Source organism: Atractosteus spatula, chromosome 4, assembly GCF_055471065.1.
Source record: "Atractosteus spatula isolate fAtrSpa1 chromosome 4, fAtrSpa1.hap1, whole genome shotgun sequence".
Classification (NCBI taxonomy): Eukaryota; Metazoa; Chordata; class Actinopteri; order Semionotiformes; family Lepisosteidae; genus Atractosteus; species Atractosteus spatula.
The window spans coordinates 52,566,999-52,585,927 of NC_142709.1; the positions used below are offsets into that span (position 1 = coordinate 52,566,999).

General features: G+C 41.6%; 1 protein-coding gene across 1 annotated transcript in view; it reads left to right on the top strand.

Moving 5' to 3' along the window:
* LOC148836544 (uncharacterized) overlaps nucleotides 1-18,929 on the top strand; it is a 142,085-nt gene that overhangs the window by 72,131 nt on the left and 51,025 nt on the right. Inside the window, exons 3-5 of the mRNA XM_088914477.1 lie at nucleotides 1,400-5,776; nucleotides 7,204-7,521; nucleotides 8,104-8,233. Coding sequence (XP_088770603.1) covers nucleotides 1,400-5,776; nucleotides 7,204-7,521; nucleotides 8,104-8,233 — 4,825 coding nt within the window. The remainder of the gene's footprint in view (nucleotides 1-1,399; nucleotides 5,777-7,203; nucleotides 7,522-8,103; nucleotides 8,234-18,929) is intronic.

Genomic DNA, 18,929 nt, shown 5'->3' on the forward strand with positions numbered 1-18,929 from the left:
TTCTCAGTAGGTCTATTGTGATTATTTGTTGCAGAAGGCAATGAAAACTGAGCTAATTATTGCAACTTTACTTGCTTTAATGGATAAAAATTAATTTTCTGCCTTTGCTGTATTGTATCGGATAGCAAGAGCTTTAAAAAAGAGATCTATTAGAATGTAGAAAACAACTGTGTGGTGAATGTCAGGAAGATTTAATTGTTTAGAAATTGAGTACTGATTTTGTGTGTCAAATGCTTGACTAGAGTACTATAAAAATAACAACAGTAAAAATTGCTTCCCTTTGGAAAACTGAGTTTTAGATTTGTTGTTTCCCAGAGGTCAACTCTCAAATGTCATGCTGTGTAGGAATAAGCAATCTGGGCAGAACTCAGGTTTTCTGTACTCAGTCAGCAGTAACTTGGAGAGATTTCATCATGCACGAAAATTGCATGGATTAAAATAATACCTAAAAATGTACTACTGCTACATAACAGTAAAATACTGTTCACGCCAAAGTGCTAAGGAGGTGAAGTACCTTAGGGCATATTATAGGTGTACAGTATGTGACATTTTTGTCCCAGGTGCTGAAGCAATCCGTTAAACCTCTAATTTTGTAATTATCATACCACCACAGTTACACAAGCAGACATATGTTCCTTTTTATTCACCTATTAAAGATTGAAACCATTCCAACACTGTGTTTCGACAACTGACAGGATTTTACTTTATAAAGTAAAATAGCCCTGAGGTAAGCGGGACAAAATGAAAAATCAGGCTATGGAAGCTAAATTAAATGGCAGTGTCCAGTGATAAAGATAAGGTGGTCATCTGCTGTTGCGGAATTGTATTTTAATCAAGGTTTTATTAATATGCCTTAATTAAAATGTCTTAGCACACCAAAACAAACCAAAACATGTTGTACTAAATTGATAATGTACCTTATTTTTTTCATATTCATTATTTAGCAGAGAATATGAGAATAAACCCTGGGTTAGAAACAATAGTCATTTTCAAGACATTTTCCATGTCAAAAACTAATCATATGCACAAACGTGCAGTAAAAACAAATAGGCAGACACATATTGCTAGATTTACATTCAGGTCTTGAAATAAATGGGTAGAGATCCAAAAGCAGGATTCATGTCTTCTCTTGTAAAGACCAGTACTGCATTCATCTGGGCACTGATCACTGCTTCTCACAGGTAGATGAGGTGAAAAAAATGACGACATAATGAGACAGCTGTGAGATGTGGGCGTGGGAAAACTGTATTAGAGACGCCGCACGTCATATCCAGAAGGATTGGGAATGACTAGTGTTCCAGGGAATAACATATTTCAGACATGACAACTCAATGTCATTATATGAACTGTTGTGATGGCAAACCATTATCTTCTGTTTTGTATTGTCTTTTTTTCACAGGCTCCAGAAATAGTTGAGGACTCTGCAAATGGCTGTGACTGTGTAGAAGATGGGGACTCTGGCCCTGAAGAATTACCAGACACTCAGGAATCAAGTGACCCTGCGGTTGAGAACACAGAGGAGTACTTTGACACGCGCTCATGGCACAGTGACACTTTCTCAGACTTCAGCCCTGATAGCTGCGAAGACCCGGCTTTAACAGCGCCAGGGCCTGATGACACATGCACTGAGTGGCAACTGGAATCTACCTTTGAACCTAAAGCAGACCAGTGTGAAAACAGCTTGGAGTGCCAGCCAGCATCTTTGAATCTTAATGTGGAAACACATCAAAAAACCTGTGACAGGCTCCAAAATGTAAATGAAGAGTTTTCTGACAATCTCCATTTAGAGTCGCAATGTCCAAGTTGTGCAAGCAATGAGTGTCCCCTTTTGCCGGAATGGGGACAACAGCCAGATGCAGATCCTTCAGTGAGTAAAACTGGGGACAAAACGTTATCTGAGGAAGCTGGACTTTCCCATGTTTCGAATCAAACTGTTCCTGAAATTGTTACGCTGCCTGTTGCTGGAATTTCAGAGAATGTGGAATCAAGCATAACAAAATCAGAGTCAAACTCCACTGAGGTATATACTGATGACGCACCTCTAGAGTTTGAGGTTGGAACTGCGTCCTCTGTCTGGCTTTCTGGCGCAGAAGACACCACGCTGACAGAAGAGGATGGAAGGCAGCAGCAGAATCTTACTCAGAGCTTCTCGGGTTGCGGGGAGGACTTAGATGATGAGACAAGTTTAGAGATTCGAAAGCTTGTTGCAGACTTTCTGGAGTCATTCAGTCAGGACAAGGGGGAGCAAAATCGGGACGAGGGCAAACCTGAAACGGAGTACAGTCAGGCTTGTGAGGAAAGGGAAGGATCCTCTGCTTCAAACTATCCAGAGGGAGACCTGCAAACAGCACAACCTGTCGATGTTCTGGTAGCACCCTCTGCTGGAGAGGCAGTGCAAGAATGCCTGGGTTTTCCAGATGTCGACTGTGACCTCAATTACTCCAGCAGCTCAGAAATTGCTGGTTCAACTAAGTGGGACCTGAACACCTCACTGCATGAACACAGTGAACAGTTAATTCATACCTCATCAGAGAGCGAGGATGTTTGTTTTCTGCAAGGAAAATCTGTACAAGATGCAGATTCTAGCACAAGGACATTTAGAAGTTTAGATAATGTAGGATTATACAATTTAACAAATAAGGTGGAATTCGATTCATGTAGTCCCATTAACAGCACACCTGATATTGCAGGTAATTTGCAGTTGAACAGTAAAAAATCTGCAAATGTTAACTCTTATCCAATTTCTGAGTTAGTTGAGGTGACAAGAAAAAGATCTGTGGAAACTGAGCATGTTGGTAAACCTAGCAGACTTGAGGAAACTGACTCTTTCCAGGAAGAAAATCTAAAAACAAGTTACCCAGATCTGGATGATATTCCAGTGAGGAGGATAGAAAATACATCGGGCACAAATTCCTTAATTTGCAAACCGGTGAAATCAGAATTTGATCAGATAGAATTTAGTACTCCACCTGAGCAAACCCATTACAAGGAATTTCTTGCCACCCCTGAAACACAGTCAGACACAAATAACAACACAGAGACAAATTTAGAGTCATGCACCACTGATCCACTTAAAACAACAGAGTTAGTTAAGGCACAAGAAGATGTCTCTACAGAGGAATTAATCAGAACAGCTGAGGAAGTAGTAGATTCACTCCTGGAAGAGATTAAAAATCATTCCGAGAATGACACTGTAAATTCCTCTTCTTTCTGTGAAGAAGTCTCTGACCACTGTATTCCCATTCATACAAGCATAGACAATGATACAACCTCTTCTAGCTGTTCAGAATGTGAAAATAACACTGCCGACATTGAAGACACTTTAAGCACCCTGGACTATGTACCAAACTGGAGCAGTGAAGAATCCATTTCAGCTATAGAAACAATTCAATTTGTCTGTGAACTTGATGTTTCTGTGGAGGAAGCGTTAGAAAGATTTCAAGATGGCAATTTGTTGAGTGACTCCAACAATACAGATAGCATCAGCCAAGAGGGTGACTCACACAGCACAGTTCCCTCAGATACAGATACGAACACTGGACGAAATGTAGACGATGACCAAATAAATTTAAAGATCAACACACATACTGCAAGTTCTCAAGTACAAACACGCAATTCTGAGAACAGCAGAAAAAAATCCCTTAGTGAGGAAAAGACAGAAGATGTAGATTGCTGTGTAGATAAAGGACTGGAGTCACTAGCCAGCTACTTGGAAACTAGAGGAATATATTTGCAAACCATAGAAAATGAAGTGTACAATGAATATATAGCTAAAGAATCAACAGTTTCTATTGAGGCAAGAGCTTGTAAATTGACTGAAGAATGCAATGAATCATTTGACAATAATTCACAGTTAGAGCAATTGTCCCAAGACATTGAGGGAGTGCCAAACATAGATCTGGATATAAACTCAGATGTGAAATTGGTCATAAATACAGACCCTGTTTTTGTGGATTCTGATAATAGTCAAGAAAAATCATCTCCTGTAACATATGAAGATGGTTTAGCTGCAGGTGAGGTAGATGATTCTGACATTTCTTCAGAGTCTGGTGTCTTATTGGGCACAGTAACCTCTGAGGAGGACCAGGGCATTAGCGGTGATAAACCTGCTTTTCAAGATACAGCAGTTACAGTCCATAGCACAAAGGCAGACTCGGTCAACACTGGTACAGAACTACAGAAAAGAGTTTCCCCACTGGAGCCTATCACTAGCAAGATGATGACGCCTCTCATCAATGGATACACAACAAGTGAAAGTCCGCACAGTCCAATGATGGTGACCCAGGATCCCGATGGCACCAGCACCAACAGCGAAGACAACATGCAAATGATTCTTGGGAACAATGCTAGTCTTCAAAAAGCTGCGAAGAAGCAAGGGTCAAAGAGTGGCTCTATGGGAAAGTCTTCCAAGTTTTCTGTGTTTTCTAAGATGCCTTCTTTTAGAAGGAGTAAAAATTATACCCGGGAGGGCAAGGACAAGGTGGAGAACTCTGCTAGGGACCAACAGGATAGCAGTGGAGAGAAAAGCTCAGGCAAGGACAGTCCACCAGTTTACATGGGTCACTCTTGTTATTACAAGGCACACCTGCCTATTAGCATGGAAACACTCCCATCTTCCCTAAAGGAAGAGGAGCATCAGACAGATAACTCGGATGATGATGTGTTTGATAAGGACAGTGTTCTTAATCAAACAGTGAAAAAGGATTTAGCTACCAGTAGGTCTGAAGCAGATGAGAACAGTTTTTACCCCCTTACACCCAGGACCAAGCACATCACAAAACTTTTTAACCAGAGCTCAAACTCAGTGGACACTGATACAGTCAGCAACCCAGAGTGTGAAAATCTTAAGAGCTCACAAACAGGACATGGAGTGGCCTACAAGAGAAGCAAAAGTACAGACAACCTGAACTTGCGCATGAGGCTAGCCCTGGCTCACAAATCCTTATCCAGCTTCTTTGAGTCCAAAATTACAGATAAGGAAAGCGAGGAGCAACTGCCAAAGAGTGTAAGTGAGGAGACCAGGTCAAAACAGGTGTCCTGGAGGAAGTTCAAAAGGACCAAGGAAGCAGAGATGTTGAAAAGAGCCATGTCGGTCCCAGACGCCCACAACACCAGGCCTAGGCGGCAGATCCACAGTGACTATGCCTCTAGGACTTCACAGGACGGGTCAGATTGCCATGGGACTCCTGCCAGCCAGAGAGGCAGCCATCTCATGGACTCCCTGAGCAAGAGCCAGGATGTTTTAGAGATGGCAACAGAGGAAGTCAAGCCAGGAGAGACCAGAAAGAAAAGAGGCGCACCTAACGGGCTGTCAATAGTGTGCTCAGATTCCAGCTTTCCAACTTTGAATGCCTCGAGGACTGATTGTGAAGCTCTTCCTCCAGGGGACTCCAGCCCTTTGTCTCCTATAAGTCCCAGCAACCTGGCTGCTCCAGCTAATCAGCTGACACCCTCTTGGTCCAGGACTTCTCCGCCCTCCGAAGGGATGGAAGTTCCCTTGAGGCCGATGAGCCCCAAACCTCAAAGCCCACACCCTGGGACCAACAGGCGGAGTTTTCGGTACCCTTGCCGGGCCAGTGCCATATCCCTGATTTCCCTGGGCATCGGTGCTAGCGTGGAGGGACTGTCTGATCCCCCCGAGCGCCCAAAAACGTTGAAGCCTCGAGCCTCCCAGCTCCTGTCCCTCCACTCCGTGGACACGGACTTCCGGAAGGAAGAGGGGAGCGCGGGCAGCCTTGTTAACTCCACTTCAGTCAGCGACTTCATGAAAGATGAGGTAAGGTGGTACTGGGAAGGAGTTTCCTGGTATTCACTAACATAAATATCGCTTGTACTTGTCTGCTCACCTGTTCCCTGCACCTTTGTCCTCGTAGCAGGTTTAAGAAAACTCTAGGAGACATAACTCATATCTCATGTCTCATGTCTTAGCCTTCACAAGCATAGAGGAATGGAGCTGGTTTCTGTTTCCATGTGCTCACTGTGCTGCTGGCTGAGGTGTCCCCCAATCTGCCTTTGAAGGCAGTGGGTTTATTCCAACTTTGACAACTGTAATTGAGCTGAAAGAGACTTTATCTGATAGGCAACAGATTGCAAAACCTTCAGTATCCAATTGTTTCTTCATTTTCTGTTTTAGTTATACAGTTATGTACAGTGTAGTTTATGTTAATAAAACTAAATTATGGATAGCAGTGAATTGTGACAAATGATCAAAGCAGTTTTATATTCTGTTTTAACAACATAATCCAGAAAGAAAATTGGGAAAGGTATTTTGAATGCATACATTTAGAAACAATCTTCTGTTTGTACTGATAAGTGTACCTAGTTCCACACTGTTAACAACACACTATGAAATCCTCTGTATCTCTAAAAAAGAAGTCTTTGTTGTTCACGTTGACCATCGTGGCAGACTTTGAGAAACGTGCTCCTGTTGAGAGAGAGCCTGTCTTCTGTGAGAGCCTTGAAAGTGCTCACTCTTCTCTTTAACGCCCCTGTCCAGTCATGGATGAGCATGAATAGCTGGCTCTCGCACTCAATCCATCTTCCCTCTATACAGTACCTAGCTCTCTATCAGCCCTGCCAGTGTGTGCCCATATTTACTGGCTATGGCAGTCTGTTCCCTTTTCAAACAATAAGCCCCTTCATCTTTCACTGTTCTTTCCTTTTCAAGATGGATAAGGAGGAATGAAATAAGTGGAGTCAGCTTTTTTGCTGCTGTCTCTCTCCCCAGAGTTTTGTGATCTGACTGAGCAAGCTCCTTAAGGAATTTATTTTGTGTGTATTAGGCTTTAACTGCACTGCGCATGTGTATGGAGCATTATAAATTGTAAATTGCTGGCGCTATCTAGTGGTGTACAAGTGTAAGTTCACACACACATAAAGCCACAGAATGGAACTAAGGAGCATTCATTAAGTGAAGTTATCCACTGAATGTACATGATCATTTCAAACCAGTGCCTGAAATACTTTAACAGATGGAGGATGTGTTAAAAAAATGTATTATGGAGAACAAATCACACAATTAAATGTACTTTAGGCAAATTTGTGAAAGGTTAAAGGTAATGATTAAATGAAATGTTTAAGATTAGAGATCTATTTGTGTTGAATGTCTGTGGTTACATTTTATTCCCATTCACATCCAAATGAAAATAATACAAAATTTACAGATTCGTTTATGCTCACAGTTTCCACCTAATGCCTGTGCAGGACGTTAGTATACCAGCAAGCCCAGCGACACCAGAAAAAAGAGTGCTTGATCAGGTGGCCGTGCTGCGAACCAAGCGCCTCGCGCAGACCTCGCCTGTGCCGAGACCTCTCTCTGACCTGGGCAGCTGGACCCTGCCCCTGCACAGGCGGGGGGAGGTGCCGCTCGCTGCTGGGGAAGGCAGGAAGGCCAAGGGGAGGCGCTACTGCTCGGATGACCTGTGGATAGAGGAGGAGAAGAACCGCAAGAGGAAGAGGGCCAGGGAGGTGCAGAGCAGCATGGGCAGGCTGGCTGTGGAGCTGCCTGAGGAGCTGGAGAAAGTAAGATACCATCTCCAGACGCTGGCAGGGCTCCTGCAGCCCTCTTCCCCACCACCTGCGCTCTCGCTTCTTCAAGACCTTCTTCTGCTGTTGTTGTTTTTTCATACTCTGCCTTCACCTTTGCTTCTGATCTCCCTTGGCTCTTTGCCTCCTGCTCTCTGTGACTTACTGTGCTTTTTCCTCGGGCCCTGTCTGCTTGGCCAACCTTCTTGCAAGATCTTCTGTCTTTCTTGACTGAACTCCGAAGATGAGAAATTCCTTCAGCCTTCGCCGCGCAATTTTCTGAAGACTGTGACTAACTCTCCTCGCTAGCACAAAGAGTGGTCCAGCAACAGACTCCAGCAGCTCCCTGCAGACATCTGAGAAAACAGCTACAGGCGCTTCTCAGAGTTTGTTTCAAATTGCAGTTGTGCAGCTTCTTAAAAACAAGAATCTGTATAACAGATTACATTTCCTTCCCTTTCATTAGGTACAAAAGGTACAATTTCTGCACAAGGCTTTTGCCTGGTGATTTTCTCAGTGTGAAAAATAAAAAGAGATCTCACTGGGATGTTTCTGTTTTTTGTTCTTCTTGCTTTTAAGGTCAGAGCACGCCTGTCCCTGACTCCCACAGTGCCCTTTCCCACTCTGCCCCTGAAGGACCACTGCTTCTCCCAGAGTACCCCAATTGGCCTGGACTGCTTGGGCTGGCGGAGGCGAATCTCCTATCCAGGTGAGTACTGCGCTGGGTCTCTCTTTGCCCTCTCCACCTGCTGAAGAAGAAGAGCACAGCAGTACGTTACTTCATGTCCTGGTGCTTATGGCCTGAATACCTGTGTGAGCCTATTCCTTCCTCCTCAGGGTCACAGGATTTGAAGTACCATCTGTAGCATTGCATCTGCCCAGGTAGCCATGCCTGACTGGCAGGATTTCTCTCCTCCTGTACAGTTTGATACTGTTCTGTACCAGTGTCACTCAGGACAAAGTATGTTGTTCATTGTCTGTTATTGTGTTCATGTCATGTCAGAAGGCACGTTCAGCAATTGTGGATGAGCTGCTTTTAGGTTTTCTTTACCCTTGCAGTTAGAATTTAAAATGTCCCTTATGAAGTACACAACTGATAAGAAATGTGGAGTTTCTAAACACTTTCTCAAAAGGATTTCTTTTATTGCTCTGGGTGTTAAGCTTCTGCTGTCTGTTACTGATTGAAAAAATCCCGCATTGATTCCAAGTCAGTGGAGCAGCCTGACGGTTAGTATGGCAGCCTCACAGCTCTTAGGTCACAGGTTTGATAGTAAGCTGGGGCTCCTTTGGTGTGGAGTTTGCTTTTTTGTCCCTGGGTCCATATCCGTTTTCTGCTTCCTCCTACCTCCCCAAAGACATACAGTACTAGCTAGGTTAATTATTCTTGGCAAATTGTTGTCTGTGTGGGTGACCTTCAATGGACTGGCTTCCTGAGAAAGATGGAGTCCTGATATCAGCTCTGTGCTTGCAGACAGGCAAAAGCAATGTTTAAAAACAATCTCGTCAAGCATGAGATTCTGTAAAATTCTGGACATTCAGGATTCATTGTCTTCATTATGTGGAGTAATCTTCCATGAGGTACTGTAATTGCATTTAAGCTTTGAAAGTGTATTGCCCAAAAGTTGTTTTCAGTGTCCAGTAGGGGGACCTCTTAATTTTAGTTAAGAAACTGGCCAGGGCCTGTGTTACATGCCAGCAGCCATATCACCCTGCAACTCACAAGTGGTAACCCACTGAAGCTCAGCAGGTGTGAGCCTAGACTACAGTAAGTTATCATAGTAAAGCCCTGAAACAAAGCTACAAAACAAATGAATGGTTAGGGGTCAGTATGTCGATTTATCTACTCCACTTCTACAGTATACAGTACTTTAAAAATTAATCAGAATTGGTTATTATTTTTTATCTTTCTGTATTGGAATCATCCAATTGTTAATCATACAGTATGTGACCTCTGTGACCCTGTGACCTCTGCACCTCCAAGGCAGAAAAGATGGATTCTGAACACTCTCCTCCTGCCTATTCTTTGAAATATCACCAGCTACACAGAGCCGTGCCGGCCAGCAAGCATGAACTGAATGAGTGATAGTGCTTACAGCTTTGTAAGCTTTCTGGCACCTGGAGTTGCTGTTTTGCAACAAAACTGAGGACACGCTGGCCACCTGAAGCCCACTGGAACACTGTGGGACTTCTCCAGCTATGTGTTGTTATCTGGGGAATCCTCACCACTGGCTTCCCAAAACCAGCAGCATCTCCAATAAAGCAGACATAGCTTTAAAAAGGTAGAGGTCGAAGACCAAACGCTGGACCAGTCAAAAAGTGCCTTGATGAGATTTATTTAAAGATTCACTTAGCTACCAGCTGAGCAAGATGGTCAGGGCTCTCATTTGCAACCATTTTTTGTTCTAGTGTCCTGGAAACGTCTAGAAAAAATGTATAATATATGAGGTAACAAGCACATTGAACTTTTGACAAGCCTTTGTTGTGCCATATTAACAACATTTACAGGCATGTAGTCAGATGCAAAGTTTTAAGCTTCTTTAGCACCTGGGCACTTTCCTTAAGTTGAAGAAAAAGAGACTTTAAAGCTTGCATTATCAAGAAATTAATAAAGTCATGGGATGCATACCCTCAGGTTCACTGCATAATTAATAAGTTTTAAATGTATGCAGCAGTATGGTCATGAATACTTCAGCTACACCCCCATGCACACACCCCTGTCCCCAGCCCCCTTCTCTCCTTTCAATGTCAGAGATGATGAGGAAGGGGCAGCAACATTCCTTCGAGGTCTGGCAGACTCAGAAGCCTCTCAATCTGCTCCCCTGGGACATGGTGACCTTGTGTGACAGTAATTAAACATCTAATTTACAATGTTTCTCTTCCCTCTGAGACGTTTTCTTTCACTAGAGCCTGATAGCAGCCTATGAGCCAGAGAGAATACAGAGCACATCTTTGTGTCTTATTAGCATGTAGTGTGGGAGGAGGGGGTTGCTCTCAATGTCCCCTAGACTGCTCTTTAATGTAATTCCCCTGCCTAGATTATACAACAGAGCCCCCTACACTGCCCTCATTGCCGCATGGGTTGTGTTACAGTCATGGGGCGATCAGTATTAAGATAGCTCTTGTCCTGACCTGCAACCCCAAAGACACGCCTACACACAGACACGGACACTACATCGTTCACAGTAACACACATTGTTGAAGTTCAATGAATATTAAGATTAATATGAGTCAAAAGGCAGTTCTACTCTGTCACTACAAGGAACGTGGTACTGGGTGGCCTTAGTATTTATATTGAGAAACGGAGACAGTTTGCTTTCAGATTTTGAATTCAAGTGCTGCATTTTTTTAAGCATAGCCTGTCAGAATGTTGTTCTGTGCTTTTAGAAATGTAGAATTCCCAAATCTTTTTTTCTTTACTTCCACCCCCCAGTTTTAGAGCCATCTCTTCTTTTTTCACTGAGCCTACCGTGTCTTCTGAAATCTCCCATAGTTAACATTGCAAACTCACTGAGAGACCTTGGGCATTGAGGGGAGTGCAGAGGCTGTTCTTCCTTTTAACAAGCTCACACACAGAACCACAATGGAGACTCTCATTCTCAGGCAGCAAACAACAGTCTACATTCAACAGTGAGTTTAGAATGAAAGGATTTCAGACTGAACCTTTTTCTACATTTATTTTTTTCAGCTCCATGGTTTTGTTTTCTGACAAGCTTTTTCAAGTTAGGGCAAATTCTTTCTATCTTGAAATCGTGAAATATCTGTTGATGAACAGATATCTGTTGATGAAATAAACGATGATGAAATTACAAGTTCAAGCATGCCAAGTGACACAACAGTCCACAGTGGCATCAGTCCTGTGGTTCTTCTGGGGAAGGAATGGAAAGGGTTCAGACAGCAAGCTGTTGGCACTGGAAGGCAGTTATGATGACATCAGTGTCTAGGGTTTTATTCTATAAATGAATGAAAAGCAAAAGAAATTTATTCATTTATTTCTCGTCTAGTTTCACACTTTGACTCTTGTTTTCAGTTGAGAACAATGAAAGAGATTTATCAAGTTGAAGGGTGGCGATTTGTTGTCTCTGACAGCGTGAAAGCACACACAATGTTTTTCCACCAGCCCTGTAAAATAAGCTCTCCTGCCTGACACCAACAAACACTGTCCCATGGGCCATCACAATCCTTATGCCCTGCACATTACAGCATGCATATTGCTACTGACCATCTAAAAAGTAGCTGTGTTTCATTCGCTCTTGTTATTAGACATTTTTCTTCCATGCTGCCAAGCCAAAATGCTGAATGTTGTCTTTTGTGGTATTTACAGTCCAGAAACAGAACATTCCTTTCTTCTCCTTGATGAAGTGTAGCCCACGCGAGGTCGCAGATTCCATGAATTAGTCATCTGGCTTGGCCCCAGCCTTCTTGTCACATATTTGTGCAGCTACTGAGTCGAACACAAATAAGCTGACTTGTGCCTTTCTTCGCTTGGTATTTTCACACACACTTCAAAGGCATTGTATCTCAGGTAAGAGCCACCTTTCTGCTCAGCTTTTGTAAAGACCTCTTGGCGGGAGCCCTCAGAAATTGCAACATTTCAGTTTTCAGTGGAAGAGTACAGAAAGGATTGAGCAAGTGTTGCTAGCTTCAGTTCTATTAAGAGAAGTGTAAAAGTGTGGTGTCCTGCCTATGAAGGATGGCTTCTTTAATTTTCAAGATGATGCATTGGAATAAATTCAGTTGTTAAAACTGGCACACTATTTCATTTATTTGCTTAAGCTTTAAAATATTTAATTTTCCTTTATTTCTGGATTGCCGTAGAAAATCAGCACCAAAGGCTGAGGTGCATCTTCTACGTTCAGGTGCATGCGCCTGAAAGGAAACACTTTTCATTTTATGGGATTAAGGTTATTTTAAGAGTTGTGTTTTATCTGGGCAAATCTCAGCAACATCTCTTATGTATCAAGAGAATGTAAAATAAGGCTATAAGCATTATTTATATTTTAGTGTTTTTCTGTTGCCTTTGGCGTTGTCTCTTGTCTTTGGAGCGATATTGAGCTGAGCTGGCTGTAGGTTTAGTTGTGAGCAACAAACATTTCAGGAATTTTGTGTGGAAGTTCATGGCACGTGGCTATCTTTCAGTTTTCAGACACAAAAGTGGGAGAACCGATGTGGGATTCTGTCTCCTTCCCAAATATAGGTTTATTTGAGTGTTTCTGCATAATGTCTCCATAATGCCTTCATAACTTCTACTCAAGATATTCTAACCACAAGTATAATGCTTAACAGGGCCCTGTACAACTGACATAACCTGTGCATAAGAGGTCAAGAGATTTGGTTTAAGCATAATTTATAGCACTTGGTACAATGGAGATGCAGCTTTTGGTGTAAAGAGATAATGAAGCCATTTCGTAGTAACATTCAAATAAATTGTTTCAGCTTTTTCTAGTCAATTGTATGTGTGCCACATAAAGAGACAGTCCTCATGTTCATGTGGCCTTTGAAAAAGATGTGTTCACAGTTCATTTTGGAAATGGGATACATCACACCACATTGGTCCAACTTTATCCTTCAGTAGCTGTGGAGAGTGACAGCATTTTTTAAAAGGATAGCTTACCGGAAACACACACACATCCTGCAACTGTGGTGGTCAGCAGTGTTTTCAAATGGGTGTGGTGGGTTTATGTGTTTGTAAAATTGAGAGCAGGTTGTTTAGAGGAGCAGAAAACTGATTTTAAGTGATCATCTGAAACTTTTCAACCACATTGTTTTGATCAGTTTCTAGCCTTTATGTTTATTGTGTTGTGTTTTTTATTGAATGTTAGGTTGTGGGTCCTGTTGTTAGTAAAGAGCTGTGTTTTATGTTCTAATAGTTTTATTTTAATGGACAAGATGCAAATGCTTAAAGCCTGCCCCCATAAAAACTTGATCCTTATGAAACTATTTGGAACTTAAAACCAGGATTGGTTTGGTCTGTTCACATTAAGGCCAAAGAGCTTTAACAAAACATTTAGGCCTGGTCTGACGTCACTCTCAGTCAATAAAAGACTTGGTACAGTTACAGGGGAATTATTCAGCAGCAGGCTTTTGGAACAGCATGAGTGTCATTTACTGCTAACTGTTTCTGAAGCTGTGTCTGGGCATTGGGTTAAATATCCACGGCTCCTCCAAAGCTCTAACATTTCAACTTGTCTCACCAGGTGACCCTGCTTTTCTACCTGCTTCAATTCTTGAAAATAAGAATTGGACAGGGGGGTGGAGAAGGGGGCTGAGGGAGATGGAGGGTGGCTGTTTTCAACGCCAGGCTGTAATCGGCTCTGTGCTAAATGAAGCAGCTGCAGCGAATTCAGCAATGCTGATAAGACAGGCAGCGCCCGATTCCCCCCTCAGAGGGCCCCCAGTGATGTCAGAGTGTGTGTCTGAGTGAGTGAGTGCAGCGCAGCCAGCGAGAGCTGTAGAGGCTAAACGCCCAGTGGCTCACAGACAGCTGTGCCAAGCAGCACTTGGGCAAGCTTGGCTGGGACGGTGAGGGAGAGCAAGCGCAGCTGGTGAGAGCTTCTCTGCGGTCTCGGGCCACATGCGGACCCAGCAGAGTGCCGAAGGGAGCAGTGCGCTGCCAGGAGGGAGCTGCAGCAGCAGTGGCAGCTCCGGGCTCTCCCCGGGCTCGGATTCGGACAGCAGCCCTGGCGGGGGTCTGGGAGGCGGGGTGGGAGGCATCCGAGGTGTCCTGTCCAGGTACTGGAGTCTGGAGAGCCTGCACTCCACTACTGGTAAGATCTGTGGATACCCACCAGTGGGATGTCATCTGTGTCAGTTTGAATCAGCAGCTGTCTGCCTTTGAGCTGCAACATTTTTTGTCTCTGTGAATTTTTTAAGATGTTTTTTTAATTTTTGGGGTTTGTTTCTGGTATTTAGTTTATAATGATCTTATAGAAACAGAACAGTAAATTACCTAAATACTGACCACAGCATGACACAGGGTAGCATCGCCTTGGAAAGTGTCAACGTTGCAAACGAGGGAGCGCTTGGTACAGGGCAAAGGAAAAGAATTTGCTTCTCATTTTTTGAAAAGGAGAAATATATATTGGACTGTTTATCTTTTTGTAATAAAGCAGAACTTGATACCATACTAATCAAGGTATGTGACACTGACTAGCAGTTTCTGTTGAAATATTTTTGATGTTTTGATTTAAACAGAAAAGAAAATTGGTTTGCATACCTGAATAGAGCCTTTAAAAACAGGAGAAATAAATGTTTTTCCTTAGTACATATTTGCTTCCCGGTAATGTATTACAGTTTAATTAACTGATATTTTATGATTTATGTATGCTTATTGAAAAACATACTCTGTCGATCATTCAAAGAAATGTACAGTCTGGTTCATCTGTAAAAGGATTTCAGCATCTTTTTGTTTATAGCAGTTAATAGTTAATTGCTACAGATAAGAGCAGAGAGGGTAGATATATTGTTTATATTTGTGCTAGACTGGGGACGTGTTTGTGTGAACCTGTGTGTTTGTGTGTTTCTCTGCTCAACCTGTTTTCTTTCCAATGAACACCTAAAGAGAACAATTTCACGCCTTTGGAGACCTGGTAGGCAGCTGTCCGCAACAACTTTGCTAAGGTGATCCATTAACTGAAAGCTTTCTAAAATAACATCTTCAAGGAGATTAATAAAAACAAAATGGATAGGCTGCAAGCAGTTTTGTATAATTCCTTGGCAGTCTTGTGACATCCTGCTTGATAAAGGGATAATAGAGGAGCATCTGGTCCATTAGCTTGGATTTCAGCATCATAAAGCCATTTTACCAATATCGTGCTGACTGAAAGAGCAATCTCTAAACAAAAAACAAAACATTGGTCATCATTTCAGAGTTATTCAATACCTTCCACTACCTCATTACTGGACCCCAGTATGAAGACATCAGCGTTGCAGCTTTTGCACCCCTTATTTCAGTTGGTAGTGTCCCTTTGTCAGTGGAGCTGCTAGGAAAAAAGTGGGGTTCAGATCACCATTGGAGGCCAAAAATATTTCTGCATCATGTATACAAATGTATAACTGAGCCACTGCACATAGTGTCTACTGTGTCACACAGTCTCTATTGCTTTTTCTATTTTACTTGTTTTAAAGAATTATAGCAAGTGCCTGTTTATGTTTTAAACACGATGGAGTTTACTCATCAGCACGCTGAATGTAAAGCTTTGAGCAAGGCTGGGAGGCTGTCATGGAGAATTTGGATCTAAGTCATGCAGCAGTCACGGTCCATGTTCAGAATCACAAAGAAAGATTGTCACGCCGATGAAAATGAAACTATTAAAAGTGTATCGCACTTTGTAGAAGGGGGGTTTGCATAACAGTCTGAACTGAAACTTAAGAACGGATCACACAACTAGCAAGACGTATCTCATGAGCCTGACAGTTTGATTTAGTGAGTGATTTACATCCAACAGTTGTTGATCATTAAAAATGAAATGAAATAAAAAAAATATTACTTTTCATTTATGTACAGAAAAGATGAGATGCTTCTATAGATAACAATATAGTATATTTATCAAAGGAGTCCTGTAGCATCACAAGCACATTGCCAAACAGACTGACTCGATTTTTGGCAGATGTAACTTGAAGCTATGGCAACTGAACTCCATATAATGAACACTCTGTTGTAACTAATAAGTCAACTTCTGAAAACACAACACCAAAAATAGAACAACATTCCTGTTGGAAATACTGTAAAAAGTTCAGATACGACATCTCTGTTCTGAATGATTTCCTCTGTCATAGTTTGTGCCCATTGTTTGTCTTTTAATTGTTAATCTTTCCCTGCCTAAATGTGATCCTGTATCAGTGGTTTTCCCCAGATTTTAACTGAGCGCTGGGAGTCCCTAATCCTCCAACACAACATTTGTTTTATGCTGTTTTCTCTGTTCTCTGCTTTCACATTAAGGTGTCTGTGCCATAAATTCCTAACACTTCCCCCTGCTATTTTTTTGGGGTGTAATGCACATGCACATTGCAAAAGATAGGGAATTATAGAAGTAGAGGTGAACAGTATGACTGCAGTACTCCCAAAAGCACTACACCTGTGAGGTGTGCCTAATGCTCATTCATGATGGATGATGATGGAAATGATGGAATGATGGAAAGCAGATGTAAATCCCTCTTTTAAAAAGTTTCTGTATGGCTTCTGGTATTTTACCTCATCATAGACACCCTCCTTATGTGTGGGAAGGACAGTGTAGTGATATATTTGAAATTACCAAGTAGTACTAAGCAAAAGTAAGGGAAAATTGGGAGATGGTAAATTAAAAGAGTCACGTATGGCCATCAATGGAATTAATTAATCAGAATAGTTAATCGGAATCGGAATACAATGTGCAATTGTATTCATAAAAGAATACACTGTACCAAATAAATCAGTACAAGGGTATATATTAATATATAAATTATAAAAGGGTATATATTAACAGTCTGCCATGGTACACACAAATGGTTGATCAAACATCTCTTGATCCATTACAAGAGATGCTAATAATTCTGGATCAAATACATACAAATGCAATACAATACTGTATAGATATAATACTTAGGTTAGTGTCATTAACCTTGTAATAACTGGCTCAGAACAAACGTCAGTATTAATTAGGGCTCAAAAGACATGTAAATATTCAGTTGTGTTCATCGACTAATCATTATTAAACATATTCTTATTTGGAATAAGCTTAATTTGTGATTGCAAGCATGTGAACATTGACTGTTTGCAGTATAACGCAATGGTGGACATGAAAGTGAAAATGCTTGACCAGACAGTTCTGGTGAGGTGGGAAGAGGAAAAGATGGATCAGTGTCTGATCTTGTCCAATCTTCATCCCCTGCCTCTGTGGCAATTGGACGATCTTTAGAAGGCAGGGGAAAAGAAGAGATCAGTGCTTAACGGTACATTGTAGTCAGGTCTTCCACTGGAACATGTAGAGAGTCTCAGGACTTGAAAGCTAGGCTGCAAGATGATGCTTAGATATGGGAGAAAGTCTCCTCGTCTGTATTTTGTAGCTATTACTCTTAATATTAATTGATATTCAATGGTGTCGACTTTTCAAGTGTATTAGTTGGTATTGTTTCTGAGGAAGACTAGAGCAGAATTGCGGTTTGCTCATTGTCATTGACCAGGGTTCACACTATGGTGCTCACAGTCACGGTATTAGCTCACTGTCAAGTTGTTGTGATGTCAGAGACCAACCCAACCTCTTTCAGTAACATTTAAGTTGCATAATCAACTTGCAACTTGCTGGTGATGGGTTGTGACATCATCAGGTGTTGTGGGTATCCCTCACTGTTCATCGCTGATGGATCACTCTAGCCCCGACAGTGGATTTAACAGCTCTTGTAAATCAAGACAGTCAGACCCATTCAAAATACATCTTTTAATTATGTTGCTGATTTGCAAAATGTAATGGCAAATGTGTTTTTAATTAGCTTTTCAAGGTTAAATTGTAAGGTTAAATAACCTTTAAATAAGGTTAAAGGTTTAATTCTAAATTGGAAATAACAACAATAACTGCCTTGTATCAAAATTCTTAAGGACAGAACAAACATCACAGGCATCCACTAAAGCCAGGAACATCAGCAAAAAATGTGCTGACATTAGCATAAAAGTCACAGAATTAGTGACAAAGAGGGCAAACATTAAACCTGCAGCCTTATAGGTCACACAGCCATTGAGGATAACTGTGATTGTGTGGTATGAAAATTCAGTCTCTCTATAGGTCCCATTGAAGCTTCCTATCTCCTTTCAAATTCAGCGTGATTGTTGATTGAATTGACATATACGTGCTAAGCAAGCCAAAGTCTAATGATCTAAAACCATCATCTGTAAAATGCAGGTGTAGATCTTTCATTCTTTTTCAATAAAGACACTGAGCAATAATAATTTAATTACTATGGGTGTATCTGTTCATTGTACATCAGTGCTGCCATCCAAAAAGAATTCTCGTTTCCTGTAAGATTTTTTCCACTAAAAAAAGAGTGCATTAAAATAATCACAAGCAAAGTCTCAAATAAACATGGATACAAAACTCCATTATATTTTGCTGTTTTGTCTGTAACATTCCCATGTTTTTTCACATTCTTTATGGTGATTGCTGTTCCTTGCGTCATGTATTTTGGGGAGTAGTGAAATTTTGATCATCTATTGATTTTGATCTGTGCATATGATCCTTAAAGGTGTTAGTTTAAGTATCATTACTTGAGCAGCAGGTCAAAAATGAACTGGTTTGCAAAGCAATGGGTCTGAGAGGGGATCATATAGAAAATAGACAAGCAGGTATGATTTAAATGGCAATGTGACACAACACCCCGTTGTCATTTTTAGTGTTACTCCAGTATACTGACATCACTGCTCTGCTTTCATACATGAT